Source organism: Neofelis nebulosa, chromosome 15 (genome assembly GCF_028018385.1).
Source record: "Neofelis nebulosa isolate mNeoNeb1 chromosome 15, mNeoNeb1.pri, whole genome shotgun sequence".
Lineage (NCBI taxonomy): Eukaryota > Metazoa > Chordata > Mammalia > Carnivora > Felidae > Neofelis > Neofelis nebulosa.
The window spans coordinates 191,462-217,683 of NC_080796.1; the positions used below are offsets into that span (position 1 = coordinate 191,462).

Genomic DNA, 26,222 nt, shown 5'->3' on the forward strand with positions numbered 1-26,222 from the left:
TAGCCCTTCCTTTATCCGATATGTCATTTGCAAATATCTTCTCTATTCTGTCGGTTGCCTTTCGGTTTTGTTGATTGATTCCTTTGCAGTGCAGAAGCTTTTTATCTTGACGAGGTCCCAATAGTTCATTTTTGCTTTCCATTCCCTTGCCTTTGGAGATGTGCCAAGTAGGAAATTGCTGCAGCGGAGGTCAAAGAGGTTTTTTTTCCTGCTTTCTCCTCTAGGGTTTTGATGGTTTCCTGTCTCACATTCAGGTCCTTCATCCATTTTGAGTTTATTTGTGTGTATGGTGTAAGAAAAGTCATCTAGTTTCATTCTTCTGCATGTTGCTGTCCAGTTCTCCCAGAAGAAAGAGACTGTCTTTTTTTTCCCATGGGATACTCTTTCCTGCTTTGTCAATGAGTAGTTGGCCATACATTTGTGGGTTCACCTCTGGGGTTTCTATTCTATTCCATTGGTCTGTGTGTCTGTTTTTGTGCCAATACCATACTGTCTTGATGATCACAGCTTTGTAGTAGAGGCTAAAGAGACAGAGTGTGAACAGGGGAGGGGTAGAGAGAGAGAGACAGAGACAGAGAGAGAATCCAAAGCAGGCTCCAGGCTCTGAACTGTCAGCACAGAGCCCAATAAGGCGCTTGAACCACAAACCATGAGATCATGAACTTAGCCGAAGTCAGAAGCTTAACTGACTGAGCCACCCAGGCACCCCTGCATCTTAATGTTGATTTTGTATCCTTCATCCTTGGAACAGCTTTTTGGTGGTATCTTCAGGATTTTCTATATATAAGAATATGTCATCTGCAAAAAAAGACAGTTTTATTTCTTCTTTTCTGATTTGGATGCCTTTTATTTCCTTTTCTTGCATGACTGCTTTGGCTAGGACTTCCTCTATCCTGTTGAATAGGAGTGGTCAAGTGGGCAACTTTGCCTTGTTCTTGAACTTAGAGTAAAAGCTTTCCGTTTTTTACCACTGCATATGATTTTGGCTATGGGCTTATCATATTGGGCTTCATTATGTCCAGGTGTGATAATTCAGTACCCACTTTGTTGAGAGTTTTTATCCTGAAAAGATGTTGAATTTGGTCAAATGCTTTTTCCTCCCATGCTGGGATGATGATATGATTTTTTTTTATTCTGTTAATGCGGTGTATCAAATGTATTTATTCGATTTGATTCTGAAGGATAATTTTGCTGAGTAAAGTATTCTTGATTGGTAGTCTTTTTTCTCTTAGCACTTTGAATATGTAATCCCACTGCCTCCTGGAATGTAAGGTTTCTGCTGAGAAACTGCTAATAGCCTTATGAGGGTTCACTTGTAGTCACATAGTCTTTCCTCACTCTTTTTCATTCTTTTGACTTTGTTCTCTGCTGACTGGATAATCTGAGAGTTCCTGTCTTTCAATTCACATTTTTTTTTTGCTTGACCCATTTCCTGTCAGTGATCACTCTTGCTTTCTTCATCTCCTTCATTATACTCTTCAGCTCCAGGATTTTTGTTTAGTTAGCTTTTACTATTTCCAGCTCTTTGTTAAGCTTCTCATTTTATTCATAGAGTGTTTTTCTGATTTTATTGAATTGGCTTTTTGTGTTTTTCTTGTAACTCACTGAGTTTCCTTAAAACTGCTATTTTTGAATTCTCTTTTGATTAAATTACAGATCTCCCTGTGTTTCCGATTGATTACTGGAATATTATTGTGATCCTTTGATGGTATAATATTTCCTTGATATTTTATATTCTTTGCAGTTTTGCATTGCTGTCTTTGCATTTGAAGTAGCAGTCACCTCCTCCAATCTTTAATGACTACCTCTTCGGTGTGTCCAAACCTGATTTTTTTGCTCCAGTGGGATGCTGGAAATTCTCTGCAGGACACCTGGTTTTCCAAAAAGGCTCTCTCATCCACGGGTGATTATCTTAGAGAGTGTTTTCCAGGGAGGGGTTCACCGATGTGGCTGAGAGGGAGGGGCTGGAGGCGCTTAATGGGCTATTGCTAGGTCCACAGATTAGACTGTAGTATGTCTGCCTGTTACCTGATGCACGGGTAGGCAAGACTTTTCCTCGGTCCCTTGGAATATAGTGCTAGATCCCCACAGCTCCTGCAAAGGCAGTTTTGCCCGTGGGTGGATAAGATGCCAGTTTGTTGTAGGTGGGGAGACGCAACAACGTACATCTTGTTCAGCTATGATACTGATATCGCTCTGACATATGGGTATTTTAAAAGTAGTTTTTCCCCTAAGATATTTCCCTGATTTCTTCTTTCATGTTATATGGACCTCCTGCTACTTTAAAACTTTGTTGAAATTAAGCATTCTTATATTTAAAAGCAAAGCCAAAAATAGAGCACACATCTAGTTATTACTCCCATGTCTAAGAGTCACTGCCTTTAGGCAATGAACTCTAACTTTTTAGTGTAACCTTCAAGGTTCTTCAGAATTTCTTTCCTGACTGATCTCTTACTACTTGCTTCCATGTATTTTATGTTTTTTTTCCAAGTTCCTATAAGCTTATACTTTTTCCTTTCAAGGCACCTAGATGCCATCTGTGTAATCTTTGTGCTCACATTCTAATCTCTAAGAAAATGGTTTTCTCCCGTTTCTTTCCCTGGTGACCTCTGCTGTTTATTTTCCCTCTTCAGTAAAGCCTTTCTCGTCCTCACTTACAGCTTTTCACATGTCAATTCTTACAAATCACATTGTATTCTAATTGTATATTTACCTGTGTTTGAAGCAACAGATGAGTATTTCCTTTTGTACGGTTGGTACTTCAGCACTGTTCTCTGAATTAATCAAATTAAGTCAGATGGGTAAAATTCAGAACTTGATGAAAATGGTCTTTTTATTCTTTATCAGTAAAATTATTAGAAAACATTGGCTTTTTTATGGCTTTTTAATGGCTTTGTTTTTTTTTTTAAGGAGGGAACCTGGTTTACATGTGAAGAAGTTAAAGAAAGGTGAAAATGAAAAAGGGACATCAAAAGGATCTGTGATCACACCAGTGTTGCAGAAGGCAGATTCCCTAACTGGTGGTCCACTACAAAAGAATGATGGCAGCCATTTCAGTGAAAAGGATCAGCATGAAAGCAGGTAAAATCTATAAATTCTTTATGTGCCTGTGAAGGAATTTTAGCAGTGATTACCTTTTGTGGAAATAAAATGCTGTAGTGCAGGTAGGTCCAAGCTAAAGCAAGAAATACTCAACATATCAAACACATTGCTTGAAAAGTTGTGATGAGGGTAAGTGACTTTGTCAAGGAGCAGTTTCAGTAGTCACCATGAAGCATGGAAGATGAGTAAGTGTAAACAACTCCTTAGAGCATTTTAATTGGGAAAGGTAATAGAGAAATGGATGATAACTGAAAAAGAATGTGAATTGCAAAGGCATTTTCTTTCTCTTTTTATTTTAAGATGGGAGCTTTTAGAGTATGTATTCTGTTGGAAATGATCAATAGAGATAGACATGGTTAGTTAATTTAATATTGTTTGCGTTTCCAAACATTAGGAAGTTTGTTGATTGTATTACATTATCTTTTAAAGATTATAGTAATTGTCTTTAGTACTCTTATTCATGTGATTTTGTGCAAGAAGTTGGTTTATTCTGAATTGGTTCCACAATGGGGTATTCTCATACAATTGAATATGCAGATTTAAAAATATATATGTATGTATGCAAGAGTATATATATATTTATATATATATATACATATATATTTATATATATATTTATATATATGGCTATATAATTTCTTATATGTATGTATATGTATATTTATTATATGTATATTATATGTATAATATACATATTATATGTATATGTATATGCATAATATACAAATTAAATGTATAATTTCTTATATATGTATATATAAGTATATGTGTATAAGTTCTATATGTATATATTTGTATACACACACACACACACACACACACACCCTTATCATAAATGTATGCAAACACTGAGGCCATTCTGAATAAAACTAATCCTTCCTTGATGCTTTTAGATATGCAGTGCCTTTGATAATATCACAAATAGCTATGATTTTGTTAGGGACTTTAAAGTATCTGGTTCTATTAAGTTAATATTATTTAGGTTCTGGGGAAAGGGGAAGATTTTGTTCATTTACAATTGGAAAAGAAACCAGTAATCCATAACAGATTATTCCTTTTGGACTAGAGAGCTCTAAATTACCAAAACCATGCTTCCTGTACCAACAGTGCCATTGACACAGATTGTATGCTCAATAAGTATGTGTTGAATGTGGGAATAAACAGTGGAATGAATGAATGAATGAATGCCTGTTGAGGAACTTCTCTAGAAGAAGCAAATCTTTAGTTTATTGAAAGTAGATTTCCCATCTTGCCAAGTATAAAGTCTCTTAAAAAATGTGTAAGATTCAGAAATTGTTATGTATCACTATAGCTAGAAATCGAATCATAATATAGATTCATTTGCTGTCATATTAGTTAGAAACACTGGAGTATTACTTTAACCACATAGTATAAAACACATGCTTTGAAGGCACATTCCTGGGTTTGAATTCAGGGTCTGTTCTTGGCCAGCGACGAGGGCTTCTTGGGCAAGTCACTTCGACTTTCTGTGCCTCATTTTCTTCCTGTGTAAAATACCTAATATAATAACCTACTTCATAGGATTGTTGTGGGGCTTCAAATACCTTGAAGACATGTAAAGGGCTCATAGTAATGCCTAGAGAGTAGCTGCATAGTGAGTCTTCAACACGTTAATATCATGATTGTTAAAAAGGGGTTCTTTCATATAGGGAGTTAACTTGCACTTTCCTAGTAGGTTTTAGTGCCAGTAAAAGCTTATTTTTAGTGAAATGACGACAAAAACACAAACAATGGTATCATTCCTATCAAATAATGCAAGTAGCATTAGGATTTTCCTTTGCTTTTGTTAGTTAGTACCTAACGTTAGTACTTTGTTGTGCTTGCTTCAGCAGCACATATAAGAGAACTGGATACACCTAATCCTTTGTTAATATTAGCAGTAGAATGTTTTCTATGTTGTTTAATGTTATTCTGTTGTTTAATCCCCTTTGTAGAAAATTAGATTCAAATGCAGAGATTTTATATCAGAAACAATAGGTTTAGATACGCTTTGTATTTTAAGTATTTAATATTTGCCTGAAAAGAATTGTTGGGTTTTTTCAGACCTGCAAAGAAAATTTCTAAGAAAAAGAACAAGGTAAGCAAAAGAGACAATGTAATTTTATTGTATTTATTATTTATTTTATTTTTATTTTATTATATCATTTTGATACATATTTGTTAGGAATATTGTTCAGTGGCAAAAAATTACTTTATGAAAGATGTAGTGAAAAAATAGAAAATCTTCCTTTGTTGTAGAGACATTTGCTGTGAAAAAGTTACTTAGAAATACTAGCTATGGATAACAGTGTCTTTTTGATAAAAATCCGTTCTTTTAAAAAGTCTCTATGGTTTCGCTTTTAAATGTTCATTCACTTATTTTTAAAATGTATTTTGAGAGAGAGCATGCACAAGTGGGGGAGGGGCTGAGGGAGAGGGGGAGAGAGAATCCCCAGCAGGCTCCATGCTGTCATTGTGGAGGTCAACGTGGGACTCAAACTCAGGAGCCCTGAGGTCATGACCTGAGCCAAAATGGAGTCGGATGCTCAACCGACTGAGCCAGTCAGGTGCCCCTGTTTTTGCTTTTATAAAAAGATGGCTATTTATCACTTCTCTACACCTAGTATATTTTATAAATATGTGGGGGACATTTTGAAATGGTATTATTCATTGGTAGGTCAAAAAGCAAATTACCTCTATGGATGACCTTGTCGACTTCATTCAGTCATCTGAAACAGCTTCAGAGCATTGTGAGTTGCCTTACTCTAAGAATTTCATGTTGCTGATTGAACAACTTGGCATGGATTGTAAAGGTAGGAAGCCTTGTTACGTATATTGCTGTAGTAATATGTGCACACCTTGCCTACTACTGCACCATAGAGCACTGCTGTATTATAGAGCTGCTCATCTCAGAAATATGTTTTATATTAAAATAAAAGGAGCACTATTGTATCCTCTCAGCCAAAGAGCCATCATTTCTACTGTACCTTTCTTAGTGGGAATGGCACATCTAATGTGTTTGTTAACTCTGCTTCTCTTCTGTGCCTTCACCCAGGTCAGGTCATTATTTTTCTCCTAGATGACTGAAATAACCTCAGGACTGTTTTCCCTGCCATTCTACCTCCCAGGACCTTGGTCTACACTGCAACCATGATTAGTATATGTTTTAAAAAATGTGTCTTTCATCATGGTACCCCCTTGCTTAAAGCATAGCTATTACTTCTCATTGCTATTAGGTTAAAGGCCACAGTCCTCTGGCTTCATCTTGTATGGTTTTACATCCTTCTTTCCGTCTGTGTCTTATCCAATGTTTTAGACGTTCTTCCTCTGAAAGAGCTTTTTGTTTCCAACAGCTTTAGTTAGGTAAACTGCACATATATGAAGTTTGTCATTTGATAGTTTTGACATATGTTTACACATATGAAACGATAACCATAATCCAGACAGTTAACATATTCATCACCCTTAAAAATCTCATGTCCCTTTATATTCCCTTATTATGAAGCTGCCAAATTGTTTTCTAAAGGAGTAGTATGGTTTTCCATTCCCTCCAGCAGTCTGTGTCAGCACCAATTCCTACATACATATTCATGGACACTTAGTATTGTCAGCTTTTTAAATCCTAGCCATTCGGATGGATATTTAGTATATATCTCACTATGGTTTCAATATACATTTCCCTAATAACGGATGATGGTGAGCATATTTTCATGTGCTTGTTTGCCATCTGTGTATCTTCTTTGAATTGTCCAAACCTTTGGTTGTTTTAAAAATTTGTTTGTTTGTGTTCTTAGTTGTTGAGTTTTCAGAATTCTTTGTATAATCTAGACACAGTTCCTTCTTATTTTGTTTTCTTTTTTTTTGTGTGGTTGTTGTTGTTGTTGTTTCCACTGAGGCATTTTATTTGCACATATGTATTACATCCCTAGAAAAAGAATCCCAGGATTTCCCCTTCTGTGTGTTTTCATCTTGCTTCTTCATGGTCCATGACTGTAGCTGAGGTGGTCAGTATAATGAAACCAAACTGAGCAGATTATTCTGCCATTTTTCTGGATCTTTGCATTGTCCATCAATTCTGGGGCCAGTCACTCCATGCTTGCTTAACCTGCCTGTGAGTTTCACAACAATTTTCCCAACTCTGTGATCATCAATGATTTTAAATTCATCAGTGTAACCATGCTTCATCATCACAGTTAGAAAATGGACAATGTCTTTGGAGCATGGCCTAGTAAGAACCTGGAGTTTGCTTCTCTTTTCAGTATTGTTATGCTTTGGGGAGCATCTGCCACGACATTCACATGCATCATGATGGTGGCACAGAAAGATGGTGGAAAGAGCTAGATACAGTTCCTTTCTCACCTCTCTTTTCTTTGCAAGGTTTTTCTTCTCCCACTCTGTGACTTTTCCTTGTCTCAACAGTGTTTTTGAAGAGCAGTTTTTCTTTTTGGTGAAGTCCAGTTTACACATTCATTTGTTCCTGTATGATTGTTGCTTTTGGTTTTCATATCTAAGAAATATTTGCATAGCACAAGGTCACAAAACTTTTATCTCATGCTTTCTTTTAGAAGTTTTATAGTTTTAGGTCTTACATTTAGATCTATGACCCATTTTATATTCTTTTTTATTTGAGATACAGAGTATGGACACAAGTTAATTCTTTTGCATATGGATAGCTAGTTGTTCCAGCACCATTTATTGAAAAGGCTGTGTTTTCTCCACTTTATGCCATTGTTCCTTTGTCATAATCAGTTGGCCACATATGTGAGGGTTTAAGTATGTGCTCTATTCTGTCTCATTGATCTCTTTGTCCATCTTTGTACCAATATTATGCTGTTTTAATCACTGCCAGTTTATAAGGATTTTTGAAATCAGGTAGTGTTTGTCGTCCTGCTCTGTTCTTTTCAGTGTTCTTCCGCTACTCTGGATCCTTTGCATTTCCACGTGAATTTTAGATTCAGTTTGTCTGTTTCTTAAAACAAACAAACAAACAAACAAACAAAAACCAACTCTGGTGGTCTTCTGGAATTTAAGTTTAGATTATGTTGAATCTACAGATTTATTTGGGGAGAATTGACTTCTTGACAATATTGAATCTTTTACCCCCTGAACAGAGTATATACCTCTCCCTTGATATAGGCCTTTTAAAATTTTCTCAGTAATATTTTGTAGTGTTTAATGTATAGGTCTTTCTTTCTTTTATGATATTAACTGTGATTGCTTTTTATTTTCAGTGCAGTTGTAAATAATATATCTTACATTTAATTTTTTTTAATGTTTACTCTTGAGAGAGAGACAGAGCATGAGTTGGGGAGGGGCGGAGAGAGAGGTAGACAGAATCTGAAGTTGGCTCCAGGCTCCAAGCTCTCAGTACAGAGCCCGACGTGGGACTTGAACTCACCAACGGTGAGATCATGACCTGAGCCTGAGCCCAGTGCTTAACCAACTGAGCCACCCAGATACCCCAAAATTTTAATTTTTGTTTCTTTATAGCTAATATATAGAAATATAGTTGATTTTTGTGTAATGATTCTGTATCCTCCAACCTTGATCAATTTATATGTATAGATATATTTAATATTAGAGAGAGTACATGAGCAGGGGAGAGGGGCAGAGAGAGAGAGAGAGATCGAGAGAGAGTGAGAAAGAGACAGAGAGAGGGGGGGGAGAGAGAGAGAGAGAGAGAGAGAGAGAGAGAGAGAGAATCTTAAGTAGTCTGCATGCTCAGTGCGAGCCTGACATCAGGCTCCATCCCATGACTCTGGGATCATAGACTGAGCTGAAATCAAGAGACAGACACTAAACCGACTGAGTCATGCATGTGCCATGATTAATTCATTTATTAATTCTAGTAGCATTTTTCTTAATGCTGTCAGATTTTCTACATAAGCAAAGGTCATAAAATTGATTTTTAACTATTTTACTAGCAATGGTAAATACTGTAGACTTGTAGCCAATACATTCTCTGTCACAACTAATCAGCTTTTCCATTGTACTATAAGAGCAGCCAATAGATACTGCATAAATTAATGGACATGGCTGTATTTTGATAAAATTTAATTTACCGAAACAAGTAACGTGGCCCATAGGCTGGAGTTTGCCAACTTCTATTTTGTGACCATGTGATTGCTAATAGAGACAGTTTCACTTCATTTTCTATCTGGATGTCCTTTGTTGCTTTATCTTGTTTGATTGCATTGGCTAGAACTGCTAGTATAGTGCTGAACAAAAGAAGTCATTCAGTGAATGTCATTCCTGTCTTCTTCCTGATCTTATAGGAAATGCATTCAGTTTTTCACCATTATATATAACGTTAGCTGTAGAGTTATCAAGACTTGTTTTGTTTTGTTTTGTTTTAAATCATATTGAAGTTCCCTTGTATTCCAGGATTGCCGAAAGTTTTTATCTGGAATGGATGTTGAATTTTGACAAGGAACATATTTTATCTACGGAGATAGATACGGTTTTTGAATCTTAAACCAACTCTGCATTTCTGGGATAAACCCCATTTGGTAACAACAAATTATCCCTTAGTGTATTGTTAGATTACCCCCCACACACACACACATTGCTGTAGTTTAATTAATTAATTATTAATTAAATATAATTTATTGTCAAGTTAGCTAACGTACGGTGTATACATCGTGCTCTTGGCTTTGGGAGTATATTCCCATGATTCATTACTTACATACCACACCCAGTGCTCATCCCAACAAGTGCCCTCCTCAATGCCCATCACCTACTCTCCCCTTTCCCCCACCCCTCCATGAACCTTCAGTTTGTTCTCTGTATTTAAGAGTTTCTTGGGGCGCCTGGGTGGCGCAGTCGGTTAAGCGTCCGACTTCAGCCAGGTCACGATCTCACGGTCCGTGAGTTCGAGCCCCGCGTCAGGCTCTGGGCTGATGGCTCGGAGCCTGGAGCCTGTTTCCGATTCTGTGTCTCCCTCTCTCTCTGCCCCTCCCCCGTTCATGCTCTGTCTCTCTCTGTCCCAAAAATAAATAAAAAACGTTGAAAAAAAATTAAAAAAAAAAAAAGAGTTTCTTATGGTTTGCCTCCCTCTCTGTTTGAAACTATTTTCCCCCTTCTATTCCCCCATGTTCTTCTGTTAAGTTTCTCAAAATCCACATATGAGTGAAAACATATGATATCTGTTTTTCTCTGACTGACTTATTTCACTTCACATAGTACCCTCCAGTTCCATCCATGTTGTTGCAAATGGCACGATTTCATTCTTTCTCATTGCCAAGTAATATCCATTGTATATATAAACCACATCTTCTTTACCCATTCATCAGTTGATGAACATTTGGGTTCTTTCCATAATTTGGTGATTGTTGATAGTATAAACGTTGGGGCACATTTGCCCCTATGAATCAGCACTCCTGTATCCCTCGGATATATGCCTAGTAGTGCAATTGCAGGGTTGTAAGGTAATTCTATTTTTAATTTTTTGAGGAACCTCCACACTGTTTTCTGGAGCAGCGGCACCAACCATGCATTCCCACCGACAGTGCAAGAGAATTCCCATTTCTGCACATCCTCACCAATGTCTGTTGTTTCCTCAGTTGTTAATTTTATCTACCCTGACCGGTGTGAGGTGGTATCTCAATGTGGTTTTGATTTGTATTTCCCTGATGATGAGCGACGTTGAACATCCTTTCATGTGCCTGTTGGACATCTGGATGTCTTCTTTGGAAAAGTGTCTATTCATGTCTTCTGCCCATTTCTTCCCTGGATTATTTGTTTTTCAGTGTTGAGTTTGGCCAATTCTTTCTAGAGTATGGGTACTAATCCTTTACCTGATATGTCATGTGCAGATATCTTCTCCCATTCCGTTGGTGCCTTTTAATTTTGTGGATTGTTTCCTTTGAAGTGCAGAAGCTTTCTACCTTGATGAGGTCCCAAGAGTCCAGTTTTGCTTTTATGTCCCTTGCCTTCAGAGATGTGTTGAGAAGAAGTTGCTGTAGCCAAGGTCAAAGAGGTTGTGGCCTATGTTCTCCTCTAGGGTTTTGATGGTTTCCTCTCTCACATTGAGGTCTTTCATCCATTTTGAGTTTATGCACGGTGTAAGAAACTGGTCCTGTTTCATTCTTCCGCATGTTGCTGTCCAGCACTCCCAGCACCATTTGCTAAAGAGCCTATCTTTTTTTTTTTTAATTTAAAGGAGGATAACTTTGTTTATTGAAGAGTCAAATATGCACTTGGAGCAACTGAATCAAAACATGAAAGTAAAGGTTAAAAATCAGACATTGGTAATATATTAAGCTTTTTTTTTTTTTAGTTTTTTTTTTTTTTAATATATGAAATTTACTGTCAAATTGGTTTCCATACAACACCCAGTGCTCATCCCAAAAGGTGCCCTCCTCAATACCCATCACCCACCCTGCCCTCCCTCCCACCCCCCATCAACCCTCAGTTTGTTCTCAGTTTTTAACAGTCTCTTATGCTTTGGCTCTCTCCCACTCTAACCTTAAAGAGCCTATCTTTTTTCCGTTGGATACTCTTTTCTGCTTTGCCAAGGTTTAGTTGGCCATACATTTGTGGGTCCATTTCTGGATTCTTTATTCTATGCCATTCGCCTTTGCGTCTCTTTTTGTGCCGATAGTATACTCCCTTGATGATCGCAGCTTTGTAGTAGAGGCTAACGTCTGGGATTGTGATGCCTCCAGCTTTGGTTTTCTTTTTCAACATTACTTTGGCTATCTGGGATCTTTTGTGGTTCCATACAAATTGTAGGATTGTTTGTTCTAGCTCTGAGAAGAATGCTGGTGCAACGTTTATTGGGATTGCACTGAATGTGTAGATTGCTTTGGGTCGTTATCGACATATTTGCAATATTTCTTCTTCCAGTCCATGAGCATAGAATGTTTTTCTATTTCTTTGTGTCTTCTTTAATTTCTTTGATATGTTTTCTATACTTTTCAGGATACAAATCTCTTATAGCTTTGGTTAGGTTGATTCCTAGGTATCTTATGGTTCTTGGTGTAATTGTAAATGAGCTCAGTTTCTTGATTTCTCTTTCTGTGGCTTCATTATTGGTATATAGAAGTGCAATCAATTTCTGTGTGTTGATTTTGTATCCTGTGACTTTTCTGAATTCATGTATCAGTTGGAGCAGCTTTTTGGTGGAGTCTTTTAGGTATTCCATGTAGAGTATCATGCCATCTACGAAAAGTGAAAGTTTAACTTCTTCTTTGCCAATTTGGATGTGTTTTATTTCATTTTGTTGTATGATTGCTGAGGCTAGGCCTTCCAACAGTATGTTCAACAACACTGGTGAGAGTGGACGTCCCTTTTGTGTTCCTTATCTTCGGCGGGCAGGGTAGGGGGGAAGTTCTCTGTTTCTCCCCATTGAGGATATTCGCAGCAGGCTTCTCATATATGGCTTTTATGATGTTAAGGTATGTTCCTTGTATCCCAACTTTCTTGAGGGTTTCTTATTAACAAAGGATGCTGTATTCAGTCAAATGTTTTTCTGTATTTATTGACAGGATCATATGAATGATCGTATCCTTTCTCCTATTAAGGTGATGTATCATTTTGATTGATTTGCGAATATTGAACCAGCCCTGTAGCCCAGAAATGAATCCCACTTGATCATGGTGAAGAATTCTTTCATATACTGTCGAATTGGATTTGCTAGTATCTTGTTAAGAATTTTGGCATCCATGTTCATCAGGAATATTGGCCTGTCATTCTCCTTTTTAGTGGGGTCTCTATCTGTGTTGGGAATCAAGGCAATGCTAGCTTCATAGAAAGAGTCCGGAAGCTTTTCTTCCATTTCTTTGTTCAACAGCTGGAAAAGAATCGGTATTAACTCTGCTTTAGATGTCTGGTAGAATTCCCCTGGGAAGACTTCTGGTCCAGGACTCATATTTGTTGGGAGATTTTTGATAACTGATTGAATTTCTTTGCTGGTTATGGGTCTGTTCAAATTTTCTATTTCTTCCCATTTAAGTTTGGGTAATGTGTGGTTGTCTAGGTTTGTGTCCATTTCTTCCAGGTTGTCCAGTTTGTTGGCATATACATTTTCGTAGTATTCTCTAATAGTTGTATTTCTGTGGTGTTGATTGTGACCTCTCCTTTTTCATTCGTGATTTTATCTATTCGGATTCTCTTTTCTTTTTGAGAAAGCTGGCTAGGGGGTTATCAAGTTTATTTATTCTTTAAAAAAAACAGCTCTTAGATTCATTGATCTGTTCTACTTTTTTTTTTTTTGCAGGTTTTTCTTTTGGATTCTATAGTGTTTATATATGCTCTAATCTTTATTATTTCTTCTAATGGCTGTAGGGTTTCTTTGCTGTTCTTCTTCTACTTTCTTTAGGTGTGAGGTTCGATTTTGTATTTCGGGTTGTTCTTATTTCTTGAGAAAGGCCTGGATGGCGATGTGTTTTCCTTTTAGGGCTGCCTTTGCTGCATCCCGAAGGGGTTGGACTGTCATGTTTTCATTTCATTTGCCCGTATATATATTTTTTAATTTTGCCTTTCAGCGTCTGGTTGACCCATTCTTTCTCCAGTAGGATGTTCTTCAACCTCCATGCATTTAGAGGCTTCCCAAACTTTTTCTTTTGTTTGATTTCAAGTTTCATAGTGTTGTGATCTGAAAATACGCATGGTATGATCTCAGTTCTTTTATATTTATGGAGGGCTGTTTTGTGACCCACTGTGTGATCTGTTTTGGAGAAGGTTCCACGTGCACTTGAGAAGAATGTGTATTCTGCTACTGTTGGATGAAAAGTTCTGAATAGATCTGTCAAATCCATCTGGTCCAGCGTATCATTCAGGGCCTTTGTTTCTTTACCGATTTTGTGCCTAGGTGATCTGTCCATTGTTGTTAGGGAGTATTTAAGTCACCTACAATCTCCATATGATTATCAATAAGATTGCTTCGGTTTGTGATTAATCAATGTATGTATTTGGGGGCTCTCAAGTTGGGAGCACCAACATTTACAATTGTTAGCTCTTCTTGATGGATAGATCCCTAAATTATGATATAATCCCCTTCGCCATCTCTTGTTAGAGTCTTTGGTTTAAAATCTCATTTGTCTGATCTAAGTATGGCTACCCCAGCTTTCTTTTGACTTCCAGTAGCATAATACATGCTACTCTATCCCCTAACCTTCAATCTAATGGTGTCCTCCTGTGTCAAATAAGTCTCTTGTAGACAGCATATAGATGGATTTTGTTTGTTTTTTAATCCATTCAGATACCCTATGTGTTTTGATAAGGGCATCTAGTCCCTTCACATTCAGAGTGATTATTTAAAGATATGGATTTCATGACATTGTGTTGTCTGGAGTTTTCATGCTTGTGGTGATGTTTCTGGTCCTTTGTAGCCTTGACAACATTCCACTCACAGAGTCTCTGATCTCCTGCAGGGCTGGTTTAGTGGTCATGAGCTCTTGTAGTTTTTGGTTTTCTGGGAAAGCCTATCTCTCCTTCTATTCTGAATGACATCCTTGCTGGAGAAAGGATTCTTAGCTGCATATTTTCCTATTCAGCACTTGGACTTTTTTCCTACCGTCACCTCCTGGCCTGCCAAGTTTCAGCGGGCAGGTCTGCTACTACCCATAAGTGTCTACCCTTGTAGGTTAAGGCCCGTTTGTCCCTTGCTGCTTTCAGAATTCTCTTTTCTCTTTGTAACTTGCCAGTTTCAGTATGATATGCTGTGGAGAAGACTTATTCTTGTTGAATCTGAAAGGAGTTGTCTGTGCCTTCTGGATTTGGATGTCTGCTTCCTTCTCCAGATTAGGGAAGTTCTCACCTATAATTTGTTCAAGTAAACCATCTGCCCTTTTCTCTCTCTCTCTCTCTCTCTTACGCTGGAACTCTTATGATCCGGATATTATTACATTTCATTGAATCACTTAGTTTTCTAATACTCCCCTCATGGTCTAATATTTTCTTATCACCCCTTTTCTTGTCTTCGTCATTTTCCATACTTTCATCTTCTATGTCACTTATTCTCCCCTCTGTTTCCTCCATCTTTGCTGTTACTGCATCTAGTTTATTTTGCATCTTATTTACAGTATTTCTTAATTGCCGTGACTATTTCTTAGTTCCTTGATCCCTGCAGCAATAGATTCTCTGCTGTCTTCTATGCTTTTTTGTAAGCTCAGCTGTTAATCTTACAACTATTATTCTAAATTCTTGAACCATATATTGTTTATATCTGTTTTGAGCAATTCTCTAGCTCTAATTTCTTCCTGGAGTTTCTTTTGAGGAGAATTCTTCCATTTCTTCAGTGTTCGGTACTTTATGTGTTTTCCTAGTTGTCATGTGTCCTGCACCTGTGAGCACTACTATTTTTAAAAGGGGTCATATACTATCCAGGGCCTGGCCCTTCAACAGGTATCTTTGGAGTGTGTTTCATGCTCTCTGTTTTTGTGACTCTGGTTGCTTTATTTCCCTACTCATATTGGTGGGTTGGCCATTCCAGCAGGTGTGCTTAGATTTGTTCATAATGTAACCTTCGAAAAGAATTTAAACACGGGGGGTAGTGATGGAAGATGCCTTATCTCATACAAAGGGAGAAATGACAGGGGCAAAGGAAAAGAGAAGAAGACAAAAAATTGACCAGGCAGGGAAGAGAGAGAGAGAGAGAGAGAGAGAGAGAGAGAGAGGAAGGAAAATAAGAAGGAGATACAGAAGAGGTGCAGAAAGAATAGATTAAAAATCTCCATGACCTGGCAAGTTGTCCCCATGGGCCCCTGGAGATGTTTGTGTCACTCTGTAGCCCGGATTCCTAGATTTCCACATCTTCTTGCCTCACTGCTGTGTTTGAGGGATGTGGTCATTTCAGGTCCCCCTACTTCTCTGCCTTGTTGACACACCCCCCTCTTTAATGTAGTGTTAGACTTGATTTGTGGATGGTTTCTTCAGAAATTGTACTCCCATGCTTATGACAGAATTTTCTTTCTTATAGTATCTTTGTCTAGTTTTGGTCTCAGGTAATGCTAGCCTTATAGAATGAGGTGACAAATATTTCTCCTCTCCATTTTGGGGGGAGACTTTGTGTAGAATAGATAACATTTCTTCCTAAAATGTTGGATGAATTTACTAGTGTAGCCCCTTGGCTCTGGAATTGCTTTCTGTGGAAAGATCTTTATCTAAGACTTTAGTTTCTTTTATACATATAGAGTTAGTTAGTTTATCTGTTCTTTTTTTCCTTTATTTTATTTTATTTTTTTATTTTATTTCATTTCACTTCATTTCATTTCATTTCATTTCATTTCAGTAATCTTTACACCCAACATGGGGCTTGAACTCACAATCCAGAGATCAAGAGTCACATGTTCTACCAACTGAGCCAGCCAGGCACCCTTCACTCTTGATTGAGCTTTGATAATTTCTGTCTTTCACGGGATTTACCCACTGCATCTGAGTTGTCAAATTAATTATATAAAGTTCATAATATTACTTTGTTATTTTTTTAGTATCTGTGAATCTCCAGTAATGTTAGTTACATTACTAATTTATGATATATTGTTAATACTTCCCTTGTTTCTCTTCATTTTGGGATCAGTCTTGGTAGAAATTGATCCTTTTTTTTTCACCTCCTGAAAGCATTTGGTTTCATTGATTATTCTCTATCGTTTTTCTGCTTTTTTTCATGTGATTTTTGTCTTTATTAGTTCCTTTCTTCTGTTTGGTTTGGGTTTAATTTGTTTTGGTTTTCTATTTTCAAAAGGTGGAAATGTCATAGATTTCAGACCTTTCTTTTTCCTCATCCTCTTCTTCCTCTTCTTCTTTTTCCTCTCCTTCTTCTTCCTCTCCGTCTTCCTTCTCCTTCTTCTTCTTCTTCTTCTTCTTCTTCTTTTTCTTCTCCCTTTCCCACTCTGTCTCCCTCTCCCTCTCCTCCTTCTCACCACTTCCCCTTCCTCTTTCCTCCTCCTCCTCTTCTTCTCCTCTTCTCCTTCTCCTTCCTCTTCTTCTTCATCTTCTTCTTCTCCCTTTCACTCTCCATCTCCCTGTCCTCCTTCCCACCTCTTACTCCTTCCTCTTCCTCCTCTGTCTTCTTCCGCCTCCTCTTTCCTCCTCCTCCTCCTCCTCCTCCACCTCTTCTTCTGCTCCTCCTCCTTCCCTCCTCGTTCTCCTTGTTGTTGTTGTTGTTGTTGTTGTTCTTCTTCTTCTTCTTCTTCTTCCTTTTCCTCTCCATCTCCCTGTTCTCCTTCCCTCCTCTTCCTCCTTCCTCCTCCTCCTCTGTCTTCTTGTGCCTCCTCATTCCTCCTCCTCTTCTTCTTCTTCTTCTTCTTCTTCTTCTTCTAGATAGTGTAGAATTCTATTGGCATTATTTTACCAAAATTTTTCTCAATTGTGAAAAACTATAATCAGTTCTTCAACCTATAAAGAAAAAAGAAGAAAATCTCTTTAATATAATACACCATGAAAATAGGCTATCTGCTTGCCACATTGTGTGTGTGTGTGTGTGTGTGTGTGTTTAATTACACTATGGCCACAATCCATTTCACACAATTTTTAAGACAGGTAAATAAATACCAAATTATTTCCTTTCAGGCCAGCCACAAAACTTTAAGGAATAGACCCTAGACATGTATGTATTTGACAGTGCAGGCTCCTGGTTGAGCCAGGCAGGTTTAGTATCATTTCCAGGGGTCAGCAATCTATGGCCCGTGGACTGAAAGTGGCTTGACTTGTTTGTGTATGGCCCTGAGGTAAGAAAAGTTTTAGATTTTTTAAAGGGTTGTAAACAAAGCAAAAACAAAGTACTATGTGACAAAAGTACATGGTCTACAAAGCTTAAAATATTTACAGTTTGGCCTTTTACAGAAAAAGCTTGCAGACCCTTCATTTATACCAATGTTGTACAGAATTCAGATGGTGCAATTACAATTCCGAGATAATGTTCCTTTATTCTGACCCAGAATGTAGCAACATCCTACAAAGATGTTCTTCTGATGTCATGGGTTAGAATTCCTTTTCTCTTTTTTCTTCATCTTCGCATCATTAAACTTCATCCTTATCTCTCTCTCCATGAGTGTGGAGATTTTTCAATTTTTCATTTAGTAAGGCAGCAATTGCTTTTGCATCTCTGGCATCTATTTGCTCTCTCCAAATGTTTCCCTTTGCTTTTTCATAGGGATAACATTTAACAGTCGGATAGGCTCTGATGCCAGCTTTCTGGCATGTTTGAGCCTAAGCCTGACGGTCTATTTTTCCAGCTTTCACTTTTCCTTTCATCATCTTAGCCAAGAGCTTAAACTCTGGAGAAAAATTTTGGCAAGGTCCACACCAAGGAGCATAGAATTCAATCACCCGGTGATTTTTCCCTTGTATAACTTTTTCATCGAAAGTCTGAGTCATTAGATTTGTGGATGCTTGAGGTGGGAATCCCGTACCCCAAATCTCTCTTCTAGCCATTGTAACTGTGATGCTGAAAAGCTTTATTTGGTTTTGTGGGGGGGGGGAATCTTATCTCAGGGTATCTCTGAACATTTTCTTGGGCACAAAAAGAATGATACTGTTGGCAGTCTATACTGCCAAAAGTAACTGTCCAGTTAGTGTCCAGACCATTCTTTTCCATTCTGGCATTAGGACTTGACATGGATGACACCATGGGAGTAGAAGTCAACCATCCAGACTTCATCACGGTTTCTTTGTTTAGCTAGTTCATTGAAAGTGGTGGGTGTCAGGGAGGTCACTGAAGGTTCCTAGGATCCTCTATGAATTCCAAGATCTGTTGTTCAGCAGAGTGATGTCCTTCTTATTCATGAACCTCGGATTGGTTGAATACCACTGTTGTTGGATCTGCCTGAATGTTATACGTGTTACAGGGTCCCTCGTGAACCGTACCATCTAGTGTACCAAACTAAAGCTGACCACGCAGATGCTTTGATGCTTTTTATAACTCTGGCAATAAAGCTTGACATGGGGGACACCATGGCACAAACAAATCAACAAGCCACGGTTCCTGTCATCGGCAGACACATTTTGAGGTCCAAGTGTGGCAACATGAGAATTACCACTTTCTTTGGCAAAGGCTAGTATATCATATAGAATCTTCTTTCCATGATGAATTTCATATTCTTTGGTCCCTGGTCCTTTAATTTTTTTTTAACGTTTATTTATTTTTGAGACGGAGAGAGACAGAGCATGAATAGGGGAGGGTCAGAGAGAGGGAGACACAGAATCCGAAACAGGCTCCGGGCTCCGAGCTGTCAGCACAGGGGCCCGATGCCGGGCTCGAACTCACAGACCGCGAGATCGTGACCTGAGCCGAAGTCGGCGCTCAACCGACTGAGCCACCCAGGCGCCCCTGGTTCCTTGTCCTTTAAATACTGCTAGACATGGCTGAAATACAGAGAGATTACTACAGATGTCTGGCGCAGAGGGACAGTCAGCCTTGCCAACTTGAATATGATCACTTTTGAGTAGAGTTTTTAGTTCCCTCAACTCAGGATCATTTCGATTTTCATGTTTTCCGAAACTAAATGATAAGAGCTACCGATGATGAGCCAATCGATCCGTTAGTGTATTTGCCAAAATTAGCTCAAAATCTGGAAGACTATGCACGATTTCCAAATATATTTCTCGAGCATCCAATGAATTAAGGAACAAAACGCTGCTTTTCTCTCTGTTATTTAATGTGTTCCAGAGGAAAATAGGCAGTGGTACTTGTCATAATATCCAGACTTTTACAAAGTTTGTCCTGGGTGGCACAGTCCATCCATCCTACATTAACCAGACCATCCAACATGCCCGGGAGCCTGAGTCATGTCTATGAAGTTAAACAATCTCCTCCTTTGCAACAAAAAGTGATCAGCTGGCCAATACCAGCAGCAAAAGCAGTTTCTATGGAGTGAACACAATTTCCTGTCCGTAATTCCATCACTGTGTTTCTAACGCGCTGCATGGTGAAACTCACCAAACTTTCCTTTAATCTGTCCCTGTGATATTTCACTGTGGCCGTTCCAGACCTAAAAAGGAAGAGGCTGGGAGATCCGTTGACTCCTTTCATTCGGCAAAGCATTCTATCATCACCACAGTTAACAGCACCAATTTGAAGTAATCCATCTACTTCTTTAGCACAGTCTCTCCATGTGGGAGCTAATTCATGGCAGTGTGAACATCCTGGGGAGTAAAAGTTCACAAACCACAGTTCTCCAGAATGAACAGCAGCATCCAATTCTCTTCTATTCAATGTCATGCTTTCAAGATCATCATCATAAATACCAAAATCGTAACAATCATAATCCCAGCTTTCATACGGGCCACCTTCTGGATCATCTGCAAGTCCCTTTTCTCCGTATTTGTCATACTTTTCCCACAGATCTTCATCTTTGAGTACTTCATATGCTCTATTTATTTTTGAAAGTCACTCTGTACGTTAGGATTGTTCATTTGGTTGGTAGGTTGGTTGGTTGGTTGGTTATTTATTTATTTATTTAGTGTTTATTTACTATTGGGAGAGACAGAGACGGAATGCAAGTGGGTTGGGGCAGAGAGAGTGGGAGACACAGAATCCAAAGCAGGCCCCTGGCTCCAAGCCATCAGCACAGAACCCGACGTGGGGCTCTAACACACGACCTGTGAGATCATGACCTGAGCGAGCGGAAGTTGGACGCTCAACTGACTGAGCCACCCAGGCGCCCCGGGTTATTCGTTTTTGTTTTTTGTTTTTTGTTTTTTATCAGGATGTAACTTCAATGCCAACTTCGTGAAAGCTTGCCTTATCTCTCTACTGCTTGCAGTCCTGGATACTCCAAGTAAACTGTAAAATTCCTGATCTGTGCCCACTAAAATGGTCATATACACTATTAGGAAACAGAATGACCCTTTTCAGGTCCCGGAGGTAGTCATTTTCGTTGAAGCAGACTCCCATTCTTTCTCTGATACATGTTCTGATGAAAGTGAACATTCAGATATACAGCTGGTTCCAACTGAGAGAATATGCAGGTTTGAGAACTTGTGTTCGCGTTACCCCAAGAGCGAATCAATCATCATGAAATTTTCCCAAAATGTCAATCTGTGTAGGCTCAGTAATCTCCACTTCCTCAGATCACAAAAGATATCAAAATACTTTCAGGAATCTAACCTTGTTAACATTCTGTTTCTCCTTTCTTCCTTTAATCCTAAATGTCTAAATCTTCTCCTTACCTGCGAATGGTCTCTGGCTCATTTCTAACTCCTTGTCATGCAACCAAAACATACGTTTGTAAAGTATAGAGGTGGAGGTAACAAATATTCAGACTAAAATAAGCAACCAGAGGAAAATTGAGAACATATTGTCCAATACCACCATGGGACAAGTGGTTCTCCTAGGGGTCGTTCTCAGCGTGGGTGTGGTGGACTTGATCTGCGCCACGCTTCAGGGCCAGGTAGAAACCGCCGGTTAACGCAATAGGAAGGATTTCTGGCTGCCATCAGCCCAGAATAGGATATGGGGAGAGGGGAAGGATGGGGGCATCCCATGAAAGAGACTGCTGGCATATGAAGTCTCCGGCAGGACTAGGGTGAAAAGAGCCCGAGTAACTGAGGCTTAAGTAAGAGAAAGGGTCGCAAGAAGCTGGGAAGCGAAGTCAGAAGGCTGATGATGTAGGTAGTGAGAAAAAGGTGGGGAGCTAGAACACAAAACCCATGGCAGGGGCAGAGAGGAAGGGAGGGGAGACGGGTGCACAGGCATTGGGCTCTCCCTTCCAGAAGGGCCATGCCTCTGCCACCGCCGCCACCTCCCGCTCCAGCAGAGCCTGGGGCCCGGCCCATGCCCACCTCAGTCTAATGGGGTCGCCTCCTACAGCTACTCCCCCACCTTCAAATCCCGGCAGGTAGCGGACCCTGCCCCCACCCACCCAAGTCCTGCTGTGGGCGTGTGAACAAAACACCTGCTCTCCAGCCACTGCCAGGGTGGGGCGGGGCAGGGCAGGGTGCCTTGGGAAGCTGGGGGAGGAGCCACAAAGGCAGCAAGGAGCACCGCACTTCCCTCTTCTTTTTTAATGTATACATTCAGTGCTATAAGTCTTCATGTGAGTGCTACTAAAGCAGGACTCTACAAATTCTACTATGTTTTCATTTTCATTCAGTTAAGAATCCTCTCTAATTTTTTTTTCTTTTTTCATTACTTCTTTGACCCAGGGGATATTTCGATGTGTTCTGTAGTTCACAAATAGTTGAGTATTTTCCAGAGATATTTTTGTGCTTGATTTCTGATTTGATTGCTTAGTGGTCAGGGAACACACTATTATGAGTTCAGGCCTCTTGACTTCTTCCTTTTATTAAGATTTATTTTTGACCCAGAACATAGTCTTTTTTGGTAAGTGTTCCATAGATCCTTGAGAAGAATAGTGGCGGCCAAGTCTACTATGCCCTTGCTGATGTTGAGCCTATTGAAATATCAGACTATAATTGTGAATTTGCCTGTTTCTCTTTTCAGTTGTATCAATTTTTGTTTCATGTACTTTGAAGCTATTAACAGATACATGAACATTTAAGATTGCTCTTAATTGACCCTTTTATGATTATACAATGACCTGTTGTTTATTGCTGGTAATAATTTTTTTGCTTGAAACTGTTTTGTCTGCTATTCATATAGCCACTCTAGCTCAGCCTTCTTTGGTCACGTGTTAGTGTGGTATATCATATTTCTGTCTTTCGAACAAATTTCTGTCTTGACATTTAAAGTGCATTTTGTATAGGTGGCATATAGTTGAGTCTTCCTTTTTTATCCATTCTGCCAGTCTGCGTTTTAGTTGAGGCTTTTAGACCGTTTTCATTTACTGTGATGTTTTTTTTTCAATATATGAAATTTATTGTCAAAGTGGTTTCCATACAACACCTAGTGCTCATCCCAAAATGTGCCCTCCTCAATACCAATCACCCACCCTCCCCTCCCTCCCACCCCCCATCAACCCTCAGTTTGTTCTCAGTTTTTAAGAGTGTCTTATGCTTTGGCTCTCTCCCACTCTAACCTCTTTTTTTCTTTTTTCCTTCCCCTCCCCCATGGGTTTCTGTTAAGTTTCTCAGGATCCACATAAGTCTGAAAACATATGGTGTCTGTCTTTCTCTGTATGGTTTATTTCACTTAGCATCACACTCTCCAGTTCCATCCAGGTTGCTACAAAGGGCCATTTACTGTGATTTTTGAGATAGTTGATTTGAATATGTCATCATGCTGTTTGATTTGCATTTGTCCTATCTGCTCCTTGTTCCCGTTCTCTTCTTTTTCCGCTTTCTTTTAATCAAGTAATTTTTATGATTCAGTTTTATCTATTTATTTATTTATTCATTCATGTATTCATTTATTCATTTATTTATTTAGGCTTCCTAGCTAGAACTTTTCAGTTTTGCTGCTTTAGTGGTCGGTTTAGGGTTTATAGTCTATGGTTTCAGCATCACAGTCTCCCTTCCAGTAACGTTATACCACATCGCATAGAGTTTAGGCAAATCACAAGAGTTGACTTCCATTTCTCCTTTCCTAGACATATCCTTCCTGGGTCAGTGGGATTATAGTGTTCCTGAGGTTTAGGTAGATTTGGGCCATTTTTTTTTCCTGTCCTTGTCCCCTGCCTCTTTGGGCAATTGTATATTTCCCAGTTGAACTTTTCTCCCAAGTTTCCTATATTAAACTTCAGTCTTTTGTTTTGTGAGGTCTAATATGTGTTTATTCCTACCCATCGTATTGTTCATGGCTAACATAATTTACATCTCTGTAAGTGCTATTTGGTTTTTAAATCAATACCTTCCATGCCTCTAGTTATCTTTTCATGCTTTGTTTGGAGATATAGTTAAGTTACTTACAAACAGTTGGATCCTTTAGTCTTGCTCTTACGAATTATTGGCTGAATCCAGAGTGGTGATCAGCCTATGGCAAATTATGAGTTTTTCTATCTTAGCTAATGTGAATAGATACTGTCCCTCGTGCTGTGGGAGCACCAGGCAGTGTTTCCTCTACTCTTTTCAGATTTTTTTTCCCTTGATGACTTCCTTCCATGTATGCACTGGTTGTTACTCTGCCGAATAGCCAAAGGGGACCCTGTGCAGATGCCCAGGGTTCTTTCTTTTTTTTTTTTTTTTTTTTTTTTTTTTAAATTTTTTTTTTTCAACGTTTTTTATTTATTTTTGGGACAGAGAGAGACAGAGCATGAATGGGGGAGGGGCAGAGAGAGAGGGAGACACAGAATCAGAAACAGGCTCCAGGCTCCGAGCCATCAGCCCAGAGCCTGACGCGGAGCTCGAACTCACGGACTGCGAGATCGTGACCTGGCTGAAGTCGGACGCTTAACCGACTGCGCCACCCAGGCGCCCCGCCCAGGGTTCTTTCTGTGTCCTGCTTTCTCCTCTCTTGGATGCTGACCTGTCGTCTCTATCTGCCTTGACTTCACCAGACTCTCAGTTTTGCCACCTTGACTCAAGGACTCTGGTGAAATCTACTTAAATAATATATGTCTCTTGTGTCGTAGCCTGAAAACTCCCTCAAGGCATTGAGCTTGGGCATACGTGTTAGGCTAACGTGTTTTGTTTTCAGGGATCATTGTCCTTCATTGTCTGAAGTTCTGTGTCTTGAAAATCATGTTAAAATTGTATTTTGTCTGTTTTGTTTTTGCTTGCTTCAGGTAGGAAGATCAATCAGTACGTGTTACCCCATCTTGGCCAGAAGCAGATTACAGTGGAACTTCGGCACATGCTCTAGACTGTCGAGAGTGCTTGTCTTCCTCCTTTGCTTAATTGTCTCCTGCTCATCCTTCATTCCTCAGTATAGTTATCTCTTCCTCAGGGACATCTATCTTCCTTGGGCCCAATCTAGATCAAGTTATGATCACAGAACTCTGTCTTCTAATAGGAACTATCTGAATTTAGAATTACCATTTGAGTTGTCTTTCTCCTTCACTAGACTTTAAGCTAATCGAGAGCCAGGGGTCTTCTCTATTGTATCTGTAGAGCTGAGTATAACATCTTCCATTGAAGGTATATATTTATTCAATGTGTGAATGAGTGAATTGAAGATGCACAGGCCTGTATATGCAAAAAGTACTCATCTATTTTATTTCTGTTTCTTCTCTGATGCAGATTATGCTGGCTTCTTGAAAATCCGAGATATATGTGTTTCTTATGAGAAATTAAGGAAACTTAACAAAAATCACTGTAAACTTCTTATGGGAAAAATGACAGAAATGGACAAAGTGGTTAGTGCACTACAGAACGAGCTACGAGAAGCCAAAGACATGATATCACGGTTAGAACATCAAAAAGTGGAATGGGAACGTGAATTCTGCAGTTTCAGGTACAGCATCTTGGCTTTAAGGAAATATTTCAACTGTTTCCTTTTATACTACAGATGTGTAGGGGCAGTTTTCTAATTGCTGACTTACCTTATGGGATTTTCCTGGAAAGAATACTTGTTTAGTGTTGTGAGGTGTGTGATTCTTGGCAATAACACAGCAAGTTCTTAACAGTGAATACTTCTAATACTTTAATGTATATTCCAAATCACAATTTTAATGGCCCTATAAAAGTCCACCATAGTCCAAGAAACATCATTATTTAAGAGATTGAATTATGCTTGTTTTTCATCTTTCAGTATTTTAATTAATGCTGTCAGGAATGTCTTTTATATAAATCTGTTTCTACATGTCTGCTTACTTACTTGGAATCAATTCTTCAATATAGTGTAATCTGGTTAAAGTGTAAACATTTTTAAAAAGGTCTTTGATCCATATTTTTAAGTTGTTCTCAGGAAAGTTTATATTACTTTCTGTACCTACTAACAGAGTATAAAATGGTCCTTTTTCTCAAGAGAGTAAAATTTGCCAAAATTGAATCCGTTTTCTTCTTAACATGCAGGGGTTAAAAAGTAAAGTGGGGGTGCCTGGGTGGCTCAGCTGGTTAAGCATCTGGCTTTGACTCAGGTGATGATCTTGTGAGTTTGAGCCTTGCTTTGGGTGGGCTCGAGCCCTGCTTTGGGTGAGCAGGAGCCCCGCTTCGGGTGAGCTCCTCTTCTCTCACTCTGTCTCTCCCTCTCTGTCTGCCTCTCGTGGGATTCTGTCTCTCTTTGTCTCTCTCTGCCCTCGTTCACTTGAGTCATCTCTCTCTCAATAAAAAATTTAAACAAAGTAAAATGGGGGCCCCTGGGTGGCTCAGTCAGTCAAGCGTCCGACTTTGGCTCAGGT

General features: G+C 39.0%; 1 protein-coding gene and 1 pseudogene across 1 annotated transcript in view; one reads left to right on the forward strand and one right to left on the reverse strand.

Moving 5' to 3' along the window:
* The window catches only part of LOC131496440 (ankyrin repeat domain-containing protein 26-like), an 85,805-nt gene that overhangs the window by 11,813 nt on the left and 47,770 nt on the right, over positions 1-26,222 (forward strand). Inside the window, exons 2-5 of the mRNA XM_058701989.1 lie at positions 2,911-3,081; positions 5,167-5,200; positions 5,780-5,915; positions 25,123-25,394. Coding sequence (XP_058557972.1) covers positions 2,911-3,081; positions 5,167-5,200; positions 5,780-5,915; positions 25,123-25,394 — 613 coding nt within the window. The remainder of the gene's footprint in view (positions 1-2,910; positions 3,082-5,166; positions 5,201-5,779; positions 5,916-25,122; positions 25,395-26,222) is intronic.
* On the reverse strand, positions 18,067-20,941 carry LOC131495877 (dnaJ homolog subfamily C member 10-like; annotated as a pseudogene).